At 48.7% G+C, this 25,914-nt stretch overlaps 1 protein-coding gene across 5 annotated transcripts in view; it reads left to right on the forward strand.

Annotated features, from left to right (window-relative positions):
• TTC28 (tetratricopeptide repeat domain 28) overlaps positions 1-25,914 on the forward strand; it is a 594,505-nt gene that overhangs the window by 536,772 nt on the left and 31,819 nt on the right. For all 5 annotated transcript variants that reach the window (XM_079943481.1, XM_079943479.1, XM_079943480.1 and 2 more), the window contains one exon: positions 15,194-15,334. In XM_079943481.1, coding sequence (XP_079799607.1) covers positions 15,194-15,334 — 141 coding nt within the window. The remainder of the gene's footprint in view (positions 1-15,193; positions 15,335-25,914) is intronic.

A 25,914-nucleotide genomic window follows, 5' to 3' on the forward strand; every position in this document is an offset into this window, starting at 1 on the left:
TGTGACCACCAGTTTTGTCTGCAAAGCCGGTGCTTCTCTGCCTTTCCTTCTGTTTCAGATCATGGCCATCAGAAGGGTGACCAAAACCAGGCCATGTGTCCAAGTGCTCCAGGGACTCTCTCTGCACAACCACTGGCTGCTTATCCGTTCATATTCTCATATTTGGCCCCTCTCTCTTTCTCTCTCTCTCTCTCTCTCTCTCTCTCTCTCTCATCCCCTGCTGATACTTCATTTAATCTATCTCTATACACATACACGGTACTATGTAATAATTTATTTTTTGTGTTGCAGAGATTAGTTTGTCAAGGTTAGAGGCTGTCTTCATTTGGAGTGATCCCAGCCCCAGCTAAGGGCCTGGCACACACTGGTTGCACAATGAATGGTTTTGAGGGTTGGTTGACCTGATGGCCAGATGGATGAATGAGTGGCACCAAAGTTTATCTTGCTTTTCTGAATTCCTCTCAGAATTTAGTAATAGCAGGATTTAGTATATATTTTTTAATTAACATATGGTATGTATCAGTCAGGATCAAAGTAAGAACAAGAAACCACCCAGTAATTTGAACATGGATAGATAGATACTCTAAGAGAGATTAGAATGAAAAGGGATTGGATAGTAGAAGTATTCTAAAGAATACAGGAATAGCAGGTGTCAGGAGCAGTCACTACCCCTGAGATTGAGTACCCGCGGAGGAAGGCCCCAGCCCAACCCACCCCCATCAAGGGCTGAGGACCTTGTTGGAGAGGCACTGCCATGGCTCACTCAATGGCAGAGAAGTTGCTGTGGTGCCACACCAGTGGAACTTGCTGGAAATCCACCCTCAGAATTTGCTGGAAATATGCTGTCTAGGGTGCTATGGGAAGCTGTTCACAGGGAGGTGTCTCAGTCCACTACAGAACCGCCCTAGCGGTAGTCACCAGGGCAAGTTGATGGCCACTGGAGGCTGCCGGACACTGGAGAAGGCACCTGCCCAGCAGGAGCCCGCCGAACAAGCACAGCAGAAGCAGGAGGGCAGAACCCCTTCCTCCTGCCTGTCTCTCCAGAGCTGCCTACCGACAATGCTCAGAACTCTGCCCGCTGGCAGAGGAAAAAATATTTAAAGAGCTGTGGTCCATTATCTCAGAGCAGGCAACGCAGGGTGAATTTGGAGCACAGAGGCAATAAATGGATAATTGGCACACAGTAAATTTTATTCTTCTGGTGTCAGTTCTATGAGTTTTAATACATGTATAGATTTGTGTGACCACCACCACGATCAGGATACAGAAAAGTTCCATAACCCAAATAACTCTGTCTTTTTATAGTCTTTTTATAGTTATATCCTATACCTCCCTCTACCCCTAACCCCTGGCAACCATTTTATGGAGGTACCACAGTTTGCTTATCCATTCACTTGCTGAAGGAACTTTGGGTTGGTTCTAGTTTGGGGTAGTTATGACTAGAACTGCTATAAATATTCATTGACAGGTTTTTATGTAACATAAGTTTCCATTTCTTTAGGGTAAATAGGGTAAATAAATTCATTTCTTCAGGAGTGGAATTGCTGGGTCATATGGTAAATACGTATTTCATTTTATAAGAAACTGAAAAGTATTTTTGAGAATGACTATACCATTTTGCATCCCCACCAGCAGTATATGAGGGTTCCAGTTGATCTGTCTCACGAGCACCTGATATTGTCAGCATTTTAAAATATGAGCCATTCAAATAGATGTGTAGTGACATCTTTTAATTTGCATTTCTCTAATGGCAAAATAATATTGAACATTTCTTCATGTGCTTGTTTGCCATCCTTATATTTTCTTTGGCAAAGTGACTGTTCAAGTCTTTTGCCCATTTTTCAAATTGAGCTGTATGTTTTCTTGTTGAGTTTAAAAGTTCTTTATATATTCTAGATATTTTATATATTCTAGATATAAGTCCTCTGACAGATACGTGGTTTACAAATATTTTCTCTCAGTCCATAGCTTGTCTTTTTCTTCTCTTAACAGTGTATTTCACAGAGCGAAAGTTCTTAATTTTTATGACATCAGTTTTATCAATTTTCTTCTTTCTGGATCATGCTTTTGGTGAAATGAATCTAAGAAATATGTCACTAACCCCAGGTCACAAAAATTTTCTCCTATATTTTCTTCTAAGAGTTTTATGGTTTTACATTGTTATATTTAGATCTGTGATTCATTTTGACTTAGTTTTTGTATAGTGTGTAAGATTTAGTCTGAGGTTCATTTTTAGAAGGTTCATTTTTTTGTATGTGGATGTCCAGTTGTTCCCAAACCATTTATTGAAAGGACTTCCTCTGCTAAGCTGTCTTTGCACCTTTGTCTAAAGTTAATTGTCCATATTCAGATGGGTCTATTTTTGGACGCTATTCTGTTTCATTGATCTATATTTCTATCCTTTTACCAATACCACACTATCTTTGTTACTGTAGCTTTATAGCAAGTCTTAAAATCTGGCAGTGTCATCCCTCCAACTTTATTCTACTTCTTCAAAATTGCTTTCCCTGCTCTAGTTCATTTGCCTTTTCATATAAATTTTCAAATCAGCTTCTCTACAGCAACATAAATGGCTTGATATTTTGACTGGAATTACGTTAAACTTATAGATCAATTTGGGAAAAATTGCTGTCATTATTATGTTGAGTCTTAAAATCCATGAACATGGTATGTCTCTTCATTTATTTAAATGTTTTTTTGATTTCTTTCATCACATTTTGTAGTTTTCAGCATACATACCATACATGTTTTGTTAGATTTACACCTAAGTATTTTATTTTTGGAGCTATTATAAATGGAACCATTTAAAATTTTCATTTTGTAATTGTTTGTTGCTAGTATATAGAAATGCTGAGTTTTTTGTGTTGATATTGTATCCCACAACCTTGTGAAACTCAGTGGTTTTAGGAGTCTTTTTGCATAGAGTCTTTTCTACATAGACAGTAATGTCTTCTGTAAGTAGATTATTTTCTTCCTTTCCAATCTGTTTACTCTTTTATTTCCTTCTGTTGCCTTTTTGCACTGGCTAAGACTGCCAGGACTGTGTTGAATATGAATGGTGTGAGCTGACATCCTTACCTTGTTCCCAAGGTAAGCATTCAGTCTTTCATCATAAAGGATGGTATCAGCTGTAGGCTTGTTGTAGCTGCTCTGTATCAGGTTGATGAAGTTCTCTTTTATTCTTAGTTTGTAAGTTTTCATTATGAATTGGTGTTAGATTTTGTCAAATGCTTTTCTGCGTCAAATGATATAAACATGTATTTTTTTCTTTAGTCTGTTAATATGGTGGATTATATTGATTGATTTTTCAAATATTGAACAAACTTTACATTCCTGGAATAACCATACTCCCCTTTGACTGTGGTGTATAATACTTTTTGTTTGTTATGTCTGTTTGCATTTGATCTGTGGAATATTGGTCTGCAGGGGTTTTTTCCCCATATTATCTTTGTCTGCCTTTGGTATCAGGGTAATATAAGCCTCATAAAATGAGTTGGGAAGTGTTCTTTCTTCAGGTTCCTGGAAGAGATTGTGTAGAATTGGCATTATTTCTTCTTTAAATGTTTGGTAGAATTTGCCATTGAAACCACCTGGACCTGGAGATTTCTAGTTTGGATGGTTTTCAACTATGAATATAATTCTTTAGTAGTTATAGGACTATTCAGGTTATCTATTTCATTTTGGATGCATTTTAGTAGTTTGTGGTTTGTGAGTAATTGATCCATTTCATCTAAGTTGTTGAATCCATATGTGTAGAGTTGTTTGTAGTATTCCTTTTTTATCCCTTTAATTTCTGTGGGGTCAATAGTTACATTTCCTCTTTCATTCCCAGTATTGATAAATTTTGCCTTTTCTCTTCTTGGTCTGCCTGGATAGAGATTTTATTGATTTTTTAAATTTTTTTCATGGAACCAACTTCTTGCTTCATCATTTTTTATAAAAGATAATTGTTTTAATTTCATTGATCTTTTCAATTTCGTTGATCCCTGCTCTATTATTTTACTGCCTCTGTTTATTTTGGTTTATTTTGCTTTATTTTTTCTAGCTTATTAAAGTGGAAGCTTAGTTATTAATATCAGCCCTTTTTTTCTTTTTTTTAAATTGAAGTATTGTTGATTTACAATGTTGTGTTAGTTTCAAGTGTATAGCAAAGTGGTTCATTTATATGTAATCCTTCTGCAGATTCTTTTCCATTATAGTTATTACAAGATATTGAATATAGTTTCCTGTGCTATACAGTAGGTCCTCGCTGTTCATTTTATATACAGTAGTGTGTATCTTTTAATCCCATCTCCTAATTTATCTCTTCCCCCTTTCCCCTTTGGTAACCATAAGTTTGTTTTCTATGTCTGTGAGACTGTTTCTGTTTTGTAAATAAGTCCATTTATATCATTTTTTTAGATGCCATATACAAGTGATATCATATGATATTTGTCTTTCTCTGTCTGACTTAATTCACTTAGTATGATAATGTCTAGGTCCATCCATGTTGCTGCAAATGGCATTATTTCATTCTTATTTATGGCTGAGTAATATTCCTTTGTGTGTGTGTATATATATGTGTTTGTATGTATATATATACACATATGTATACACACACACACACACACACACACACACACACATCCCACATCTTCTTTATTCATCCCTCTGTCAATGGACATTTAGGTACTTCCATGTCTTGGCTATTGTAAATAGTGCTGCTATGAATATTGAGATGCATGTTTCTTTTTGAATTAGAGTTTTTGTCTTTTCTGGATATATGCCCAGGAGTGGGATTGTTGGATCATATGGTAACTCTATTTTTAATTTTTTAAGGAACTTCCATACCATTCTCCATAGTGGCTACACCAATTTACATTCCCACCAACAGTGTAGGAGTGTTCCCTTTTCTCCAAATCCTTTCCAGGATTTTTTTTTAAAAATTAATTTATTGATTTATTTATTTTTGGCTGCGTTGGGTCTTTGTTGCTGCATGCGGGCTTTCTTTTTTCTAGTTGTGGTGAACGGGGGCTACTCTTCCTTGCAGTGCACAGGCCTCTCATTGGAGTGGCTTCTCTTGTTGCGGAGCACGGACTCTAGGCACACGGGCTTCATTAGTTGTGGCATGTGGGTTCAGTAGTTGTGGCTCTCGGACTCTAGAGCGCAGGCTCAGTAGTTGTGGTGCACGGGCTTAGTTGCTCTGCGGCATGTGGGATCTTCCCGGACCAGGGCTCAAACCCGTGTCCCCTGCATTGGCAGGGGGATTCTTAACCACTGCACCACCAGGGAAGCCCCAGAATTTATTCTTTGTAGACTTTTTTTTTTTTTTTTGCCGTACGTGGGCCTCTCACTGTTGTGGCGTCTCCCGTTGTGGAGCACAGGCTCCGGACGTGCAGGCTCAGCGGCCATGGCCCACAGGCCCAGCCGCTCCACGGCATGTGGGATCCTCCCGGACCGGGGCACGAACCCATGTCCCCTGCATCGGCAGGCACACTCTCAACCAATGTGCCACCAGGGAAGCCCTCTTTGTAGACTTTTTGATGAAGGTTGTGCTGACCAGTGTAAGGTGATTCCTCATTGTAGTTGTGGTTTGCATTTCTCTAATAATTAGTGATGTTGAGTGTCTTTTCTTGTGCCTCTTGGCCATCTGTATGTCTTCTTTGGAGAAATGTCTGTTTAGGTCTTCTGCTCATTTTTTGATTGGTTGTTTTTTTGTTTTGATATTGAGCTGTATGAGCTGTTTATATATTTTGGAAATTAAGCCCTTGTTGGTCACATCGTTTGCAAATATTTTCTCCCAGTTCGTAGGTTGTCTTTTCCTTTTGTTTGTGGTTTCCTTTTCTGTGCAAAAGCTTATAAGTTTTATTAGGTCCCATTTGTTTATTTTTATTTCTTTTGCCTTGGGAGACTGACCTAAGAAAACATTACTACAATTTATGTCAGAGAAGGTTTTGCTTATGTTCTCTTCTAGGAGTTTTATGATGTCATGTCTTTAAGTCTTTAAGCCATTTTGAGTTTATTTTTGTGTATGGTGTGAGGGAGAGTTCTAACTTCATTGATTTACATGCAGCTGTCCAGCTTTCCCAACACCACTTGCTAAAGAAACTATCTTTTCTCCATTGTATATGTTTACCTTCTTTGTTGAAGATCAACTGACCATGTGTGGTCTATTCTCTTCCATTGATCTATATGTCTGTTTTTGTGCCAATACCACACTGTTTTGATTACTGTAGCTTTGTAGTAGTATTGTCTGAAGTCTGGGAGGGTTATGCCTCCAGCTTTGTTCTTTTTCCTCAGAATTGCTTTGGCAATTCTGGGTCTTTAGTTGTTCCATATAAATTTTAGGATTGTTTGTTCTAGTTCTGTGAAAAATTCCATGGGATAATTTGATAGGGATCACATTAAATCTTAAATTGCTTTGGGTAGTATGGCCATTTTAACAATATTAATTCTTCCACTTCAAGATTGTGGGATGTCTTTGCATTTCTTTGAATCATCTTCAGTTTCCTTTATCAATGTTTTATAGTTCTCAGCATATAAATTATAAATCTTTTACCTCCTTGGTCAGGTTTATTCCCAGGTTTTTTTTTTTTTTTTTTTTTGCGGTACGCAGGCCTCTCACTGTTGTGGCCTCTCCCGTTGTGGAGCACAGGCTCCAGATGCGCAGGCTCAGCAGCCATGGCTCACGGGCCCAGCCGCTCCGTGGCATGTGGGATCTTCCCGGACCAGGGCACGAACCCGTGTCCCCTGCATCGGCAGGCGGACTCTCAACCATTGCGCCACCAGGGAAGCCCTCCCAGGTATTTTTTTAACGGGATTTTAAAAGGGATTTTTTTTTTACTTTCTATTTCTGATATTTCATTGTTAGTGTAGAGAAATGCAATAGATTTCTGTATGTTAATCTGGTATCCTTCTACCTTGCTGAATTCATTTATCAGTTTTAATAGTTTTTGTGTGGAGTCTTTAGGGTTTTCTATCTAGAGTATCATGTCATCTGCATATAATGACAATTTTACCTCTTCCCTTCCAATTTGGATGCCTTTTATTTCTTTTTCTTGTCTGATTGCTGTAGCTAGGACTTCCAAAATACTATGTTGAATAGAAGTGGCGATAGTGGGCATCCTTGTCTTGTTCCAGATTTTAGTGGGAAGACTTTCAGCTTTTCACCATTGAGTGTTATGTTGGCTCTGGGTTTGTCATAAATAGCTTTTATTATATTGAGATAAGCTCCCTCTATACCCACTTTGGTGAGAGTTTTTATCATGAATGGATGAAGCATTTTATAAAATGCTTTTTCTGCATCTATTGAGATAATCATGTGGTTTTTGTCTTTTGCTATTGTGGTGTATCACATTCATTTGCATATGTTGAACCTTCCTTGTGACCTTGGAATGAATCCACCTTGATCATGGTTATGATCCTTTTTGTGTGTTGTTGGATTTGGTTTGCTAATATTTTATTGTGGATTTTTGCATCTATACATCAAAGATACTGGCCTATAACTTTCTTTTTTGGTAGTGTCTTTGTCTGGTTTTTGGTATCAGGGTGATTGTTGGCTTCATAGAATGACTTTGGGCATGTTCCCTCCTCTTCAGTCGTTTGGAAGAGTTTGTGAAGGATTGGTATAAGTTCTTTGTATGTTTGGCAGAATTCCCCAGTGAAGCCATCTGGTCCTGAACTTTTGTTTGCAGGGAAGTTTTTTTTTTTTTTTTTTTTACAGATTCTATTTCACTTCTAGTGATTGGTCAGTTCAAAGTATCTATTTCTTCTTGATTCACTTTTGGCTGTATGTTTCTAGAAACTTGTCCATTTCTTATAGATTGTCCAAATTGTTGGCATATAATTGTTCATATAATTGTTTTTATGCTTCTTTGTATTTCTGTGGTATTGGTTATTTATCCTTTTTCATTTCTTATTTTGTTTATTTGGGTCCTCTCTCTTTTCTTCTTGGTGAGCCTGGCCAGAGGTTTGTCAATTTTGTCTATCCTTTCAAAAAACCAGATCTTGGTTTTATTGATTTTTCTATTGTTATTTTAATCTCTATTTTATTTATTTCCTCTCTTTATTATTTCTTTCCTTCTGCTGACGTTAGGTTTTGTTTCTTCTTTTTTTAATTCTTTTAGGTGGTAGGTTAGGTTATTTGAGATTTTTATCTTTTTTTGAGGAAGGCCTGTATCGCTATGGACGTCCCTCTAGGACATTTTTGCTGCATCCCATAGATTTTGTATGGTTGTGTGTTTATTGTCTTGAGGCATTTTTTAAATTTCCTCTTTGATTTCATCCTTCACCCATTGGTTTTTTAGTAGCATGTTTTTTAGTCTCCATGTAATCGTTTTTTTCTTGTTTTTCTCTCTGTGGTTGATCTCTGGTTTCATGCCGTTGTGGTCACAAAAGATGCTTGAAATAATTTCTATCCTCTTAAATTTGTTGAGGCTTGTTTTGTGTTCTAGTATGTGGTGTACCCTAGAGAATGTTCCATGTACGCTTGAAAAGAATGTATATTCTGTGCCTTTGGTTGTAATGTCCTGAAACTATTAATTAAGTCTAACTGTTCTATTGTGTCATTTAGGATCTCTGTTGCCTTATTGATTTTCTGTCTGAAAGATCTGTCCATTGATGTCAGTGGGGTGTTGAAGTCTCCTACTGTTACTGTATTCCCATCAGCTTCTCCCTTTTTGTCTGTTAGTATTCATTTTATGTATTTTAGGTGCTCCTATATTGGATGCTTTTATGTTAATGAGTGTAATATCCCTTCTTGTATTGATCCTTTTGTCATTATATAGTGTCTTTCTTTATCTTTCTTTATGGCTTTTGTTTTAAAGTCTGTTTTGTCTGATATGAGTATTGCTACCCCCACCTTCTTGTCATTTCAGCCCTTTCTTTTTTAATATAAGCATTTAATGCTATTTACTTATCTCTAAGGCTTTATCTATGTCCCACAAATTTATGTTGTATTTTCAGTTTTGTTCAGTTCAAAATATTTTCCTAGTTTCTCTTAAGGCTTCTTCTTTGACAGTTATTTAGAAGTGTGTTGTTTAGTTTCCAAGTGTTGGGAGATTTTCCTGTTAACTTTCGTTTTTTTGCTTTCAAATCTAATTCCATGGTGAGCAGAGGGCATATTTTGCATTATTTAAAATTTGTTAAGGTTGTTTTATGACCCAAGGTATGGTCTATTCTAAGGAATATTCTCCATGCATTTGACAAGAATATGTGTTGTACTTTTGTTGGGTAGAGTTTTCTCTAAATTTCAATTATATTCAGTTGGTTGATGGTATTGTTCAGTTCTTCTGTATCTTGTTGATTTTCTGTCTACCAGTTCTGTCAACTACTAAGAAAGGAGTATTAAAATCCCTGTCAATTTATCCACCTCTCTTTTCAGTTCTGTCAGTTTTTATATCATGTATTTTGAAGCTCTGCTGATAGGTGAATACACATTGAGAACCATTTTATGTTCCTGGTGAATTGGCCCTTTTATCATTGTGTAATGTCCCTCTTTATCCCTGGTAATTTTCTTTGCTTTGAAGTCTACTTTGATATTAACGTAACCACTCCAGCTTTGTTTTGAATACTATTTGCATGATAAATCTTTTTGTATCCTTTTACTTTAAACCTTCCTGTATCATATTTGAAGAGAATTTCTTGTAAAAGCATTTAATTAGATTATGTTTTTAATTCCATTCTGTCAGTCTCTGTATTTAGACCATTTACTTTTAATATAATTATTGATATGTGTGGATTTATGTATGTCATATTAATATTAGTTTTTCGTTTGAGTCTCTGTTTTTCATTCCTCTGTTTTCCCTTTCTTGCCTTATTTTGGGTTATTTGAACTTTTTTTTTGAAGTCCCTTAATTTATCTCATGTGTCTTTGACTATGTTTCATTTTGTAGCTTTTAAAATAGTTGTTCTAGAGATTATAATATATATATACTTTTTATATTCTGCAGTTTACTTACTATTGATACTTTATTAATTCAAGAGAAATATAAAAGTCTTATCACCATATGGGAACCTTTACCAGCACCCCTCACCATCTTGTATTTGTCTTACATACTACATCTACCTACATTAAAACTCCAGGGATTTCCCTGGTGGCGCAGTGGTTAAGAATCTGCCTGCCAATGCGGGGGACATAGGTTTGATCCCTGGTCTGGGAAGACCCCACATGCCGCGGAGCAGCTAAGTCCATGTGCCACAACTACTGAGCCTACACTCTAGAGCCTGCAAGCCACAACTACTGAAGCCCGCGTGCCACAACTACTGAAGCCCATGCGCCTAGAGCCCATGCTCCGCAACAAGAGAAAACACCGCAATGAAAAGCCCATGCACCGCAATGAAGAGCAGTCCCTGCTCACCACAACTAGAGAGAGCCCATGCATGGCAACGAAGACCCAACACAGCCAAAAATAAATAAATAAAAAATAAAACTAAATTTATAAAAAAATATAAATAAAAATAAATAAATAAAACTCCAGCAGACAGTGTTAGGAGAAGAATAGTGTATTATATCTACTCAGATGTTTGATATTTCTGTTACTCTCCCTTCTTTCCTGATGTTCCTAGTTCTTTCTGGTGTCATTTCCCTTCTATCTGAATGACTTCCATTAGCAATTATTTTAGAGTAGGTCAACTGACAGGATTTGTTTGTGGCCTGGAACATGAGAACAGAAATGAAAGAATAAGAAAAATGGGAGATTTTCTGTAGTGTCTCTGAGCCAGAAACAGAGGGCGTCTCCTGGAGGTCTCTGTTCACACTGATTCCTGCTTCTACATCTGGGGGTTTCAGAGAGACCTGTCTGATGGATTTCACAGGGACAAAGAGTGGGAAGCTCAGTACTGATTTGGTGGCACTTTGAATTCTGGGCTTCCTCCCTCATTTGCCTGTTATTGTTTACTTTTCACATTCCTCAGATATCCTGTTCTGTGCAGCCCATCAAGAATTTATAGGTGTATTCAGTCGGAAAGGTGGGGTGGAATGTGTTTTTACTCCATTTTACCTAGAACCAGAACGTGGTATAGCAGGATATTTATAACAAATTCTTAATAACATTTATTAAGTGAATAAATGAATGGGATATCAAGCAGTTGGTCCCAACCTCTCTCTTCAGCACCAGACTTGGATTTCTAATAGTCTCCAGCCCTTCTGGAAGGAAGACCATCTAAATAATTGAATCAGTATCTACATACTTGGCATCACCAACTCAGTGTCCTGTCTGCACTTTCAGCAGGTCCAAACTGAACCCCTTCCTCTTCCACTAAGACTAGCTTCCACTTTCAGTTTCTCTGTCTGCCATGAATTAACTGCTAGTTGTCTTTTACCCTTTCCCTTCAATGAGTTTCAGGAAGATAAGTTCTCTGTTTGGTAATGTTTCTCCTGTTAGTTCTCACTTCCTCACTCTCAGCCTTGCCACCCTAGTTCACAGGTCCAGACTAATGAGATAGCCGGCCCAACCACAGGACAAGCAGAACCACTGTTGGTGATAATAGAGAGCAAAGAATGAGGAGGAACCAGGAAGGTGGGTTTACAGCCAGCCTTGTCCATTTGTAGGGAGACAGGGGATGGGAGCTCGGGGCAGAGGAGGGAGCCACTACCCAGATCTCAGAGCCCGAGGGCTTGTGGAAAGCTTGCCTCACCTGGCGTGTTGAGACCCAGGGTACATTAATGTATTAACACAATAGTAACTCCTGAGAATGGGGTTTCTAGTAGGTGTGAGGGGCAAACAGCCCCCACTGGGCTCGACCCCCGGCCTTCAGGGCTGCTTCTGAGTAGGTGCTGGTAATAGCCACCTGACTTTCTCCTTCCCGTGTAACTGGCATTCGCCAGTCTGGGCCAGTTGACTGTCTCTCAGACAGCAGCCCTGAGCCCACTACGCCCTGCTTAGAGGCCTGGACTGACAGCTCTCTACTGCCTTCCAAGTTCAAGGCCTTCCACCACTCTCTCCTTCCTCTCTGCCACTCTTTCCCTCTCCTCCAGCTCACCTGGGCTATTCCCTGGGCCCCAGAGAGTCCCCACACTGTCTTATCTCCACACCTCCTCATACTGTTCCATCCCTCCACTCCCAGCCACCATCCCAGCCTCTACCTGTCAAAGTTGTATCCTTCAGATGCCGCTCAGATGCAGCTAATTCCAGGAAAGCTCTTTGCCCTCCCTCTCTTGGCTATAGGCTGATACCCTCCTGCCTCCTTCTTAACCCACCTTAGCCAGTAGTCACTAGTCATACAGGTTGGTATGTGCCTTGAAGGCAGGCGTAGTGAGACTCTCTTGTTTGGCCTTTGTGGTTCTTGCACGTAGGTCCCGCTCAGTAATCCTTGCTGGATCAAAGTGAATGGCATCAGACTAGCTGATGTGCCATCTCTAGAAAGTCTCTCAGAGAAATGAGGGGCCTGTGATTGTGATATGGCGACCGTTGATGGCAAGACACTCGGGATCCCTGCTGTATAGATGAGTCTTGTTTTGTAAATGGGAGATTCCCTTATCTCTGACATCGCCTGTTTGTTTTTCCCTTCAGTGTTAATACTCTGAAGGGTCAGGAAATAGGAAACAACCCCATTAAGTATGAGATTCTGAGGGCTCAGTCCGCAGCTGACAGCACGAGCGGAGCTGCAAGATAATGGAGGCCGATACCGGTTCCAGCCAATTCTTCTCGCCTTTGCAAAGCACCGAATGACAGGCAGATTTCTCAGCTCCAAGCAGGCCGTCGCGTTCAGATGATAAATGTGTCCCTGGACAGAAGAGCTTGTTGAGTGATATTTACCAGGGTCTCTGTGAAGGGCCCTCAGCTCCCAAGGGAGCATTTTAAGCCTTCAGCTGCTCACCCTGTCGACTGACGCCCGTGGGGTGGCAAGAGGAATAAAACCTTGCTCCTGCTCTCCAACAGGTTGGAAGCCATGGTGAATCACTGTTTAGGTACTCGGAAGTTTCCTGTATTCAATCCCTTCCTTCCCCTAGTCAAACCCCACACTTAGAGCCTTAGAGGGGGAGGGGCGGGGAGGTCAGGTCTGGCTCTACCACTTAGTGCTCCTTGGCCAAGTTCCTCAGCTTTTCCAGACCTCAGTCTCCTCAGAAATAAAGTGGAGATGACGAGAACTGCCTCACAGGCTTGTTGGACAGATAGGATTAAATCTGTGTAAAAATACTTTGCATGTTGTAAAATGCTCTCCAGTGTAGGCATTCGTTCAGCAGTTCCTCTTTGCGTACCTGCTGTATGCTGGGCACTGTGCTGGGTTTGAAGGGTCATGTCCGGATTGTGTGGCTGGGAAGAAAGGCAGGCTAATGCCTTTACCAGCCATCGGTGTGGTTCTGGGACGAAGGACAGCAGCTGGCTCCGAAATCATACCTCTCTGCCGCCCTTGAAGACTGCCCCAGTCCTGACACTTCTCTGGGGCTCCGGCTCCTGAGATCCTCTCCCAGTGATGGGACGTTTGCGTGACCTTCTGCAAGGAGCACGGCTGAGTCGGAATCTGGTGCCTGATGCCAGGTTCTCCAGAGGAACAGATAGGGCACGTGCGTGCACAGACACATGCATGGAAGTTTATTGTGAGGAATTGGCTCACACCGTTATGAGGTCTGAGAAGTCCCAGATCTGTCGTGGGCAAGCTGAACACGCAGGAGAGCCGGTGATGTAAGTTCCAATCTGTCCACATCTGAAGGGGAAGGAGACCCGTGTCCCAGCTCAAAGGCAGGTAGGCAGGCAGGGAGTGCTCTCTTACTCCTCCTTTTTGTTCTGTTCAGGCCCTCAGTGGATAGAATGGGGCCCACCCACATGGGGAGGGCAGTTTGCTTTCCTCAGTCTACTGGTTCCAATGTTAATCTCTCAGAAACACCCTCACAGCCACACCTAGGATAATGTTTCATCAAATGTCTGGGCACCGCAGGGCCCAGTCAAGTTGACACATAAAATGGACATCTCACCAGGGTTGACGTTCACTTAGAGCCTGCAGGTTTACTGAGCAGCTTCACACGCTGCGTCTCATTTGTCTCTGTGACGACCCGCTGAGGGGGTCATTCCCCTTCTCTGTCCTGTAATCCTGATGCCACGGGCTCACCAGCCTAGCCATTTGGCAGGCCACGCTCACCTGGGCCAAACCCAAATCTCAAGGTGCCAAGCCTTTTCCCTCTGGGCAGCAGGAAGTCTGTTCCTTTCCAGATCCCACTTCTCCAGCATGTGAGTGGCTTACGTGGCTGGTCTGTGCGTCTGTCCTCTGCCTCCAGTGCCCTGGCACTCTCCACTCTTCCCCTCTGCTCCTTAGGCAGCAGGAGACTTTAAACAAAGTTGCCACGTGGGTTGGGTGTCGTCTGTGGGCCAGACATCACTCAGCATTTCCACAAAGTCTGCATGTAATCAGGATGCTGAAGGAAGACGGGGCTCCACGTAGAGGTCTGCCCTCGCTGAGCCTCAGCCTCGGTGGACTGGGACACAGTGAGGACCGGCGGAGGCCAGAGCCCCCTCGGACACCTTTGTGACCATGTCATCACGTCTGTCTTGGCCTCGCAGGGCCACAGGGCACAGCTTTTACGTTTAATATGCCCTTTGTTATTTTAATCATACTGATGAATCAGGGCACTTCTGGGTACTTCTATTTATTTAAAATCCATTGTGAGATGTTCTTTTACAGTCTGTCACGGGGGAAATATGAATTTATTAATTCAAAAATTATAACACCCTCATGCTGAGCTTGGAAATGGGCTCCAGTCAGCAACGTTTCTCAAGCCTACATTTCAAAGTCCCCCTCTGCCTGGCATTGCAGCCACTCGTGTGCATGTTTGTCTCCTCGTCTGGAAGAATGCCTTTGGGGGCTGTGTGTGCCCCCACCTGGCATGGTGCCTGGCACAGGTAGGTGCTTAATTACTGGTTCTGGGCTGGAATGGACTGGGGCTCCTGCCACTCAGCACACTCACCCAAGCTCTGCACTGGCGGAGCTCCCGGCTGGCAGTCAGGACACAACAAATGATGGTTGAGCACCCGGTCTGTGTCGGGCACACGCTGGATGCATGGAGTGCAGCCTGGGTGCCGGCCCAGCCCTTTCCTGCAGCGGGTTCACAGGGGATGCAGCCAGCGGAGTGCGACACGAGTGGGCAGGGCGTAGGCTGAGGGGAGCAGGAAGGGACTCAGGAGGTGCCGTGCAGGGCCGCGCTGGGTGCTGAACTGATGGGGCCTTGGAGCAGGCTTGCAGCAGTGCTCAGCGCCCTTTCTCTGCCGTTTCCCCACAGGGCCTGTGCCAGCAGTGAGACAGAGAGTGAAGCCGGAGACATCATGGACCAGCAGTTTGAGGAGATGAACAACAGGCTCAACTCGGTCACCGACCCCACTGGCTTTCTTCGGATGGTTCGCCGCAACAACCTCTTTAATAGGTATGTGTGGCCCTGCCTCCTGGGCTGGTACCAGGCAGGGCGGCCCGGCAGTGTGAATAGCGTGCTTTCGGGGGATGCTCCTTCTGGCTGCTTGGGCTTCTGGCTGGGATATGAGTCTGCAGGAGCGAGCGTGGTACTCCCGGGCCCCCGCTCCCCAGGGCCTGGGCGTCACAGCAGCCCCTCCGGGTGAGGGGAGGAAGCGGTAGCGGGCTTGATGTGACAGTCCACCTTGGCTGGGACGGGAGGCCCAGGGGACAGTCGGCCGCTTCTTCCCGTGACCTCGGAGCTGATTTCCCAGACACCAGGCAGAAGCCACACAGAGTGGCTTCACATACTTCTTTGCCAGCTTTTGCCAGTAACTCACGGCCAGGCCCCTGTGTTGACCTTCCTGGCCTGAGACTGAGGGAGGCCCGGAAGAGTGGATGTCAGCATTGCTGGAGGGAGAGCCCGTCCAGACCCAGGCCCCATCTCCCCGTTACTTGACCAGATAGACCTCAGCGGCTCCGAGATGGGTCAGGGTTGAAATTGCCACCCAGCACACCCCTGCGCCTTTTCACCAGGGGTGAAAGCTGCGTCCAGATAAACAGGGGCAGGCGGTTGGGGTTGAGGGGCACCTGTCCCGCTGTCATTTGGTTGCCTGGCAACAACCTGGGAGTCACATTTGGAGAGACCTTTCTAGAAAGACATCCCAGACTCTCTGAGGTCCCTGCCTTTGAAGGGCAGCAGGTTGAGCTGGGCACCCAGGAGGGAGTGACTGTGCTCTGGGTGGAGGTGGCCTCTGCCGGGCTGCCCTGTGTGGGGGGCATTGTGTGTCCCGTCTGCTCCTACTCCAGGCCCTGGTTTCCTCTCATTATTGTGCTGTCACGGTGACAAACGTGTGTTTACTTCCCAGGGGCGATCCGAATGGGACGGGAGCCAGGAGCTGGGGCTGTAGGAAGTGGCAACTTGGTTGAAAGGACGCCAGAACCTCAGTCTGGTTCACCCCCAGCTTCCTCTTCGGCCCTGCCCCCTTTGCAGGTGTCCCTCGTGGCTTTAATTTTGTGGAGGGACAGGACCAGGTGCGGGGAGGCGGGTCGGGCCTGGTTCCGCCCTCTGCCGCTGCTCCTTGGCCTCTGAGGCAGGTGATTCTCGACTCTGCCTGGTGCTGTGATCCATGGTTGTGAACTAGGGCGTGAAGAGCTTGGGGCTCAGGTCTGGTCTTGCCGCGTCCAGCTGTGGGACCCTAGGCAGGTGACTTCACCACTGTCAGCCTGTTTCCTCGTTGCTGAAGTGGGAACAAGCTTCCTACTTTTCAGCGTTCCCTTAACATGGGAATTGAGGAGTTAATGTACGAACAACACATGACAGGCTTCCTAACGCACATGTACTCGTGCTGACTTTCTACTGTTTTAGGTGTGAGGGACAGTGCTAAACTTGGATTCTTATGATAATGTGGGTGGATAAACTTTAGAAGGGATGAAATTTGTATGTACCTGTGGAACAGGTGTTGACCACCGTGGGTTGCAGCCTCACCCGCCCTTTCTTTTCCTGTCCCACCTCATGTCCTTTGCTCGCAAGAGAGAGAGAGCCAGCGGCAGGCCGTTAGGCATCCATGGCCAGCCTGATCACAGGCGTGCCTGCGGCCAGGAGCCCCTCCTCCAGGGCCTCGGGTGCTAAGGCAAGAAAGGGGTCAAACCAGGTGTACCCGGGATCCTAGCTTATCACCCCTGGATGGCAGGTGGTGTGAATTTTGGATCATGGAGTTGCTTGCTTTGGGAAAATGTTTGTTGTCTTTCTGAGCAGCTCTGGGGTAGGTCCAGTGAGCACAATACCATGGATTAGTTCATTGGTTCATTTAAACAATGCGGTCTGTGCCCAGGGCCAGGCTGAGGACTGGGCCAGCCCTGAGGCTGGGAGGGGGCAGCAAGGCCTGCAGCACGGGAGCCTGGGCCTCGCTGCCTGGCTGCTCTGTGCCCAGCTCCCTCATCAGGGCCTGACCTGCTCGAAGCCTCAGGCCTGCCCTCAGGAAAACAAAGGGGTTAGAAGTGGTCTCTGCACACCTTTCCAATCCTGACCTTCTAGAGACTTCTGAGGGCAGATCAGATGAGGGGAAACAGGCTGCATTCTTTCAGCTTCAGTGCAGGGAGCCAAAGGCCTAGGACAGTTGCCATGCTGTGTGCTCTCTGCTGTTTCCCGACAAGCCCAGGAAGAGAGGTCTCTGGCCTCCATCCTTCCAAGTGACCCACATAGGCCAGTTAGGATGGTGTGGGCCCTTGCAAACTTCCAGCCCATCCTCGAGTCTTGCAGCTGAGGGGCACGCACAGCCTGGGTGGGTGGAGACCTGCCCCCGCAGCAGGTGCAAAGCTGTGTTTCAGGTCCCACCTCCCAGCTGCCCTGCCGGCCTGTGTGCTTCCCTGCCCTGCATGGGGTCCCAGGCAGGCCTTTCTTGCTGCCCCTTCGTGACCAGGAGGTGGGCTGGTTTGTCACTGGCTGGGACGGCAGAGCGCTTGTCCCTGGAGCCCACAGAGTGAAGTGGAAGCAGCCGTGTGCGTAGCAGCACCAGCTCCCCTCTGCAGGGCCCTCCAGCCCCGTGATTCATGGGCTGCTTGGCTCTTTTGTTCCAGGCAGTTTGCTGGACTGGTTTGGCAATGAGGCTGCTGCAGCAGAGGCAAGTCAAGTGAGACTTGGCCTTAGAATTCTCTTTCTCCCCCTCTTCCTCTCTCTTTCTCTCCCCACACTGCACAGCTAGCTTGGTCTTTGTTCTTGAGGTCTCCACAGCCACTATTTTTCTTCTTGCCTGTGCACTTTGGCAGAAAACACAGTTGCATGTCGAGCCCAGGGCAGGCACTGCTAGTGAGGAAATGAGCAGTCTTCTCTCGTTTAGCACCTGACCCTGGGGGCCCCCACTGGGCAAAGCAGCAGCCCCCAGAGAGGGCTCTAGCCCTCATCCTGCAGAATGCTTGGGAAGTTATGCTGAGGGCTGGAAGGCCAGTGCGTGCGTGCGTGCGTGCGTGCGTGCGTGTGTGTGTGTGTCTGAACCTGGGGGCAGTCAGCAGATCACATTTGCTGCAGAAAAGAGGAAGAGGAGCAGGACAGGCTTTCAGCTGCACCTGGATTCTGGGTCCTAGGGCTGTGCCTTGGCATTGCAGGTGCGCCCAGCCAGGATCAATTAGGACCAGAATCCCAGAGAAATATTCTGACTTCTGTTGCTACCACTGGTGCAACATGCGTGCTAGGTCTTTACTTTTTCACTTTATGGCAGTATGTGTGATATGGTGCAGACAGGGGCTTTCCTGTTGCCCAGACATCAGTGGCTACAGCCAAAGCGGAGGGCAACGAAGTGTCAGGGCTCCCCATTCTAGAGAGGGGGCCAGAGCCCTCCCTCAGCTTTGCAGCTTCCAGCTAGCACCCCAGCCACACACACCCCCAAAAGAAGACCAGGTGGGCGAATCGGCAAGTGAGCCTCCTTGGCCTGGTCGGGGTCCTCCAAGAGAGTCAGTGACCAAGACTGGGGGTCCTGCAGGAAGAGAAGGAGGCACCACCATCCTGTGGGACCAAAGAGAGGGGCCGCCATGGTGTGGTCTGGGTGCCCACGCCTAGTGTGGCACAGAGGCGTGCCTTCCCAATGGGCAAGTCACATGGGCTCAGCGACAGAGCGAGCATTAGGATCTGTGTCTGGCCATGTCCCAAGACAGTGCTCTAGCTCCCAGATCCCCACCCATCTAATGCTCCTGCCAGGCGATCACCCAGCCTTTGCTTGCACTCCTCCAGTGAGAGGGAGCTCACCACCTCCCGAGGCGGTGCGTTCTGTCTTTGGACAACACTGACTAATACAATACAGCTCTGGGGTTCTTGATAAACGAGTGAGTGAGACTCCACAGGTTTGTGGGGGGACATGCTTGGACCCACAAATCACCCATGGGTGCAAGGCCCTTTGGAAATGGAGTTTCTGTGTTAGCATCAGCTGGGCAGGCCACCACACACAGGGTCCTCTTCTCTCCATCCCTGAGCACATAATAAGCCCCTCCCCCCATGACTGCCCAGCTTGGGCCCTGAATGGGGTCAGCAGGCAAAGCCTGTGCAAGGCTGGCCTGGGCATCAGGCTCTTCCAAGGCAACCATCCCCAGGCTTGGCCATGGAGCCTCATGCACATTGCAGCAAAGAGCAGAGTGGGCAGCGGCTGTGGTTTCTGCAGGAGGGCAGTCCCAGGCCCCTTGGTGGTACGTGTGTCACAGCCCTTGACCACCATTCCCAGGAGAGCCCAAGAGCAAGACAAGAGAAGCCTCGTGCAGCCCAGATTCATCCCTGGGCTTGAGAGGAGTTGGCATCACTGGAAGAGCAGGGGTCTCTGCCTGAGCCCACCTCCCGAGGAGGGACCAGAGCAGTGAACCAGGTGCTTGGTGATTAGGTAGGTGAGCAAGCAGAAAGCACCGACAGCTTATTGAATAAGTACTTAAAATGCAGTACTTAACAGCCTTCATCTCCCCGAGGAGACAGCCCTTCATGTGAGGATGTTCATGGCAGAGTCACTGAATGCTATCAGAGTCCTTTTTTTTAATTGAATCGAGGCATCTCTGGCTGCTTGAATATAATGGACTTGCCAATTAATCTTTCCACTGGTACCTTAAAACCCAGGTACTTGTTCAAATCTCAGGCCGGCCAGCCCCTGTGCCCTCAGAAGATGCAGTTCAGAGCCCCGGAGGGGATTTTGGAGCATCCAGGTCAGGGCTGGGGGTGGGGAGGAAGGAACCCAATGGTTTCACAGGCAGCAGGTGCCCATGGAACAGGAGCTCGGCTCTGTCTGCCAGGGCCGCTCCCAGCTCCTTGGCTGTGAGGCAGGAGGCCCCCCTGAGAAAGGTGGGGGGCTCTCGAGGAGTGGAGGCAGGATCCCCCCCAGGCCCGGGACCCTGCTGCTGTGAGCACAGAGAGGAAGCCTCCTGAACTGGCCACTGGAAAGTGAAAACATGTGATAAAGGCCTCAGAGAAGGTGAGGAGCCAGGTGCCTGGGCAAAGCGGCCGCACTTAGAACGAGCTCAGCGCTGTGGCGGGAGGCCTCCTCTTTCTCCTGGCCCTGCGCAGCCTGACCTGGGTGCGCCCCGCGCGCAGACGGCCTGCAGTAAAGCGCTCAGTGCAGCGTCTGCCATCTGGGTGACGGGGCACTCCAGACGAGGGTTCAGGGCCTGAGGCTGTGGCAGCACTGGGCCTTGGACTCCCCAGCCCCCTGCTGCTGACTGCATTGCCAGCAGGGCCCTGCCCATGACCTGGGTCTTAGGTGAGATGCTTAACCTAGAGTCTCTGTTTACTGAGCTGTGACAGTGGAGGTATGGGGGGTGCGGGTGAGACCTGCCTGGTGGGAGAATTCCAGTGATGGCCACGGGTCAGCCTGGCCTGGCCCACCCCAGAAGAGGCCCCCTGTCCCATGGTTCTCTCCTGTCCTCTCCCTCCAGTTGCCCTAAAGATGCCAGACGTGCCCCGGTGAGTGCTCCTGGCTCAGCTCACTCTGCAGCCCTGTCAGATGGGAAGGACCCCAGTGCCTGGCAGGGAATTGAGCACAGAGGGGAGGACACGGGAAAGGTGGGAAAGGAGAAGACCCTCCAAGGCGCAGGAGGGAAGCCTGCGAGGCAGGCATCCCCGCTTCGCAGCACCTGGAAGAGCAAAGCGGGCTCCTCGGTCAGCTCGCCTGTCATGCTTTCATGAAACGCCCCTTTCCTCTCTGCTCCCCTGTATTCTGCCTGGTCCCTGCCCCTCCTCAGACAAGGGAGGCCTGTTCCCAGTCCTGCCTCTGGGTGGAAGTGTGTGCGGAGCCCTGGGAAGTCCTTGCGAATCTCTGGGCTGCACCAAGCTTAGGTTTGGGCTCCTCCCTCTGCGCCGAGAGACAGGCGGGACGGGCGGGATCTCTGGGCCAGGCTGGCTGCCACCATCCCTGGGGTCTTCAGCCTGGGTGGGGCCCCTCCCTTAGTCTCACCTGAGGGGGGCTGAGCCCCTGCTCCCCCATGTCCACTGCTCTCCTCGCTCTCCATCTTTGACTGTGAAAGCTGAGAAACCAGTGTGCGTGTTGGGCTGGGTCCCCCCCCCCCCCCCCATACACTGACTCTGCACGTGACCTCACTCCCCTCCTCAGCAGACAGGGCAACCAGCTTGTGCTGAGTGCGGCAGTTCGGGCTGAGACTTCCAAGCGCACATCCCCCAGGTGTCCCACGGCCTCCCCGGACGCCCAGTAGGCACACGCCTGCCCCAGACAGGGGCCTCCGCGTGGGGCGCATCAGCGTGTGAGCCTGAGCGAGTCCCAGCGCACAGGGCCTTCTGCAGGCCCAGGCAGTTATAAATCCCCCTGCCTGGGGAATAGATCTCTTCATCCCTGCAGGGAGATTCATGAGCCGAAAGTGCTACCCAGACCACCTGGCTTTTGTCATCATTCCGGAGACATAAACTACCCCGATGCCTCTGCCCTGCCCGGGAGCGCTCCACATATCACCTCGTAGCTCTGCGTCCTGCTGGTGCAGAGACCAGGCGGCTCCCCGCTTGCCTGCCTGCCTCCGGTCTCCCTGGATGCGTGCTTAGTCCCTCCGTTTCCCATTACCACACAGATGGCCGAGCCGCAGAGAAAACGAATATTTCTCCAGAAGTAGATTAATAAACATCATCTGAGGAATGAGCTGGTGAAGACCACGATGTGGTGTGAGAAAATCCTCTCTGCTGAGAGCTGGACTGTCAATTAGCCCGATGGGATCCCTGGCAATAAATGGAGGCCTCAAGGAAAGCGAGCCAGCGACCCCTGCTGGAGCCGCGTGGCGGAGCAGCTGGGAGTCCCGGGAGCCCGGCCCTCCTTCCTGCTCCCACGAAATCTGGGAGAGGCCGCCCGCTGTCAACGTCACCTTTGTGGACCCAGCAGCAGGGAGGGCAGGGATCGGAGGCAAGTGCAGGTTGCTCAGTGTGTCCTGAATGCTGGAAGAACACAATAAAACCCCTCCCTCCCCGGCAGGTGGGAGGCTTGACCCTGCCCTGGCCAGCAACCTCGTCCAGGCTCTTGGCGTCTCTGATCTGTAGAAGAGGAACCTCCCCACCTCCTAGGGTCCTGAGAGCGATATGTGGGTGTTGCAGGCTTGGCAGGAGCCTTGAGTAGGGGCGCTGCCCCTCCTGCGGCTCACCCTCTTGCCACAGGGAAACGTTTCCACCCTGTCAAAGCACCATCCTCTCATCTGCGTCCAGATTGCCCAGGCAGAGAGAAGTCAGCCAGGCTGAAAGGGTCCGCAGAAGTCAGAGCAGTGCCATCGCCGAGGCCCCACCCCGTGGCCGTGCTTCTGCAGTGTGACGGATGCACTGGCCCGTGGCGACAATGCCAGGAAGGAGGACAGCAGGGAGCGGACCATCCCACACATCCGCTCACACCTGTCAACCACTCGGGCCCGGGGTTCAGAGCCCAGGGGGCCGTGGCCGCTTGGCTGTGACTCTGAATCCCGACCACGGGGACGTGCATTGGCGACGCCGACTTTCCAGACAGATCGCAGCGCCGGAGGGCTGTGCTCACGCCCTGCCGCCGACACGGGCAAGCTCAGGGAGGGCTCTAGTGCTGTGGCCAGCAGAGCAGTTAAAAGAGCCATCGCAGTTTTGATGGCTTCCTAGAGTGAGTAGATTTTTAATTTTTTAGAACTAGAAGAGACCTGCAAGGCATTTAGTGTACCCCTTTCGTTTTACAAGCAAGGAAAAGTGGGGAGCACGGAAGTGACATGCCTTGGCAGAGTCAGACGGCGGCAGCTGTGTTGTCCGGGAACGTCCCCCCGGCTCAGGGAAGGAGCTTAACCGCTCGGCTCCTCTGAAGTATGGCACACCTTTGTGCAGATCTCCGGGCAGGCGCACCCCTATGAGAGCCGCTGTAGGTCACTGTGAATGTTGTAGCAAAAGCAGAAGCAACACACACAGGGAGCTTGTTGATTGCAGTCTGTCCAAGGCAGCTCTGTGGAGGTGAGGAAACCACTGCTTGCTACTGTGACCCTGGTGGGTCCTAGCCTGAGACCCAGCCCACCCCCCAGCCCCTGGAAGCGTACAGATGCCCAGAGAGAGTGTCCCTGGAAACTACCACCAAGCAACACGTGCAGCGACCGGCCGTGTGTTTACCAGCCCTGACCAAGGACATCGACTGGCTTCCCACCTGAACTGGCCGGGGGTGAGGGCACTGAGTCCCAGCCTGGTCCCAGCCGTGGAGACCAGCAGGAGGCCTTCCTCTGATTGGCCCTGCAAGGAATCGGCCTGGGGGAGGAGCTTCCTGTTCAGGCAGGCCTGGTGCTGAAGGGGGTGGGCCAGCTGCCCTGCCGCCTCACCTCCCCAGCTCTCCAGCCCGCAGCCCCACCCTCCATACATTTGCCCCCAACACTCTGCCCCAAGCACCCCAGTGCTCCATTCCCAACACTGGTGCCTCCCTCTGCGCTGTTCCCTGGGCTTGGAACAGCCTTCCCCCTCCTTGTCCACAGGCAGTCTAACTCCAGATCGTCCCCTGTGCCCACAGCAAATGGTCCTCTCCCAGAAAGCCCTCCCTCGGCTCTGCCTGACCAGCAGCTAGTCAGGGTCTTATGCCCCGGACCTCTGCTGGCGCTCTTCCCTTCCCTACATACAGCCCAGTGCCGGGACCCATGGGTCAGCCCCTCTGTGGACCCCCGTGCGGGGTAGTGATGCGTGTGGAGTGGGTTAGCATTGTTGGGTCCCTTTAGATGCCTCTGGCACTTCGTGGGTTCAATAAAAAGGCACCCCAGCCCACTCCCACCCTCCTGCCCAGGGCTTCTCACTCATCGTCCCATCAGCTGAGACTCCCAACAACTCCCAAGTTCTGGATGCTTTGCAGCCATTCTCCCCTATCTGACACTCTCTGCAGCGTTTTCCCTTTTTGCAGATGCAAAAAGTAAGGCCCAGAGGGCGAGAGACTTGCCCCAGGCTGGGACCCGTGCCCACAGGTCTGTCCATCACACAGCTCCCCACCCCCTCCTGCCTTCCCTGTGCAGCTTGGTCATGCTGGTCTCCTTGTACTACCAGGGGAGCTCGGGATGTGGAGCTGGGTCTCTGTCTCCAGTAGGAGCTATTTCGTTTAGGGCCTTGGGGTTTGTGGAGCACCCCATCGGTCACTGTTAGGACTTGTGGCCACACCGTTGTCTGGGAACATGGCACTCCCTGGATGTCTGTGGCCAGATTAATCAGACTCAGGTGCCTCAAGTGGGGTAACAAGCCCACAGTCCAGGAGACACATGTCTGAGGAGTGAAGTGAGGGGTGTGTGGGGCAGGGTGCTGCAGTCCTGCCATGCCCCCCCGTGCTGTTCTGGTGGCAGCCCGGGCTCCCCAGGCTGCAAGCACACACAGGCCGTGTGTAGGAGCACGCGGTGCCATGACAGACACTGCGCGTCACTCCAGCACATCTCTGGAGGGCCGTTTGGTGCTCTCTCCTTCAGGGGAGCAATGCTCTTTGCCGTGTATTCCAGGGAATTAAGTGAGCCTCTGAGTGTCACTGCAGGGTTATCTGTGCTTCACTGGCTCTGATGGCAAAGACATGCCGCAGCCCCAGTCGCTTGTAATTACATGCTTTCTGAGTGAGGGTGATGTAGGAGCGGCCATGAGCGGGCTCGCAGGCCCTCCGGGCCCCCTCCTCTTTCTTTTCTTGCAGGAGCAGGGCAGGGGCTGAGGGTGCTCACAGCCTGGCTTGGCACGACCCTAGGATTTAGAAGTGGGACATTGCTGAGAACACCGCAAAGGGCGGGGGAAGGCCAGGGACAGAAGCCATGCCTCAAAAACGCAAACGCATCTTTCAGATCATTTCTCTAGATGGTCATGGATCCTGGCCTGGCCCAGGAGGGAAAGCCGCGTTCTGCTTTTCCTTAGGTAACAGCCACAGAGCTGCCACTGCCCAGAGTACTTACTTGGCCATGTGTCTGGTGTGAGACCTGGTCTCTGCCTTAAGATCCTTGAGTGCATAGCAGAAACTCCAGAACTGTGCAGTGTCTGGATCAAGCTTGAGAGACCACTGACTATCCGATAGTCACATGGAGACCATCACCAGAGGCTGTGCCGAGGCCACGCTAGCCACGCCGAAGGGCTGGTTCAGAAAGACTTGTGGGGGCAGCCTGGTCCTTGCAGTGGAGATGGGTTTGTTTCCCAACCTGCCATGTCTTCTGCTCACCTGTGCCGTTTGTCCTCTGTTGGTCCCCAGGGCCTGCGTCAGTGCCTGGCAGGTAGCCAGCGCTCAGGAAACATTTTCTCAATGCATCAGTGACTCAGTGGATGTTGTTGGCCTGTGTTGGGAGTGTGAAACTTGGGGTCCTTGGGGTTGAAAATACCATCTGTACTAATAAAATTTTGCTTGGAAACTTTGGAACATAAATTAAAAAGGAAAACAAAACCCTGCAGCTGCTCCTGAGCTGACCACCCCCCCATGCGGGGCCTCGGGCTGCGCTGGGGCTCCGGTGGGGGCCGGAGGCTGACCTGAGCCCAGGTTGGGGCCAACGCCCTGGACGTTAGGTGGTCTTGGGGCACCGTCTTCCGAGCAGTTTGGTGGCTGCCCCGATTCTCATGGTCCTCATGTCTGCCTGCCCAGTCACTCCATGCAAGGATGTAATTAAATC

The sequence above is a fragment of the Stenella coeruleoalba genome (genome assembly GCF_951394435.1).
Source record: "Stenella coeruleoalba genome assembly, chromosome: 14".
NCBI lineage: Eukaryota > Metazoa > Chordata > Mammalia > Artiodactyla > Delphinidae > Stenella > Stenella coeruleoalba.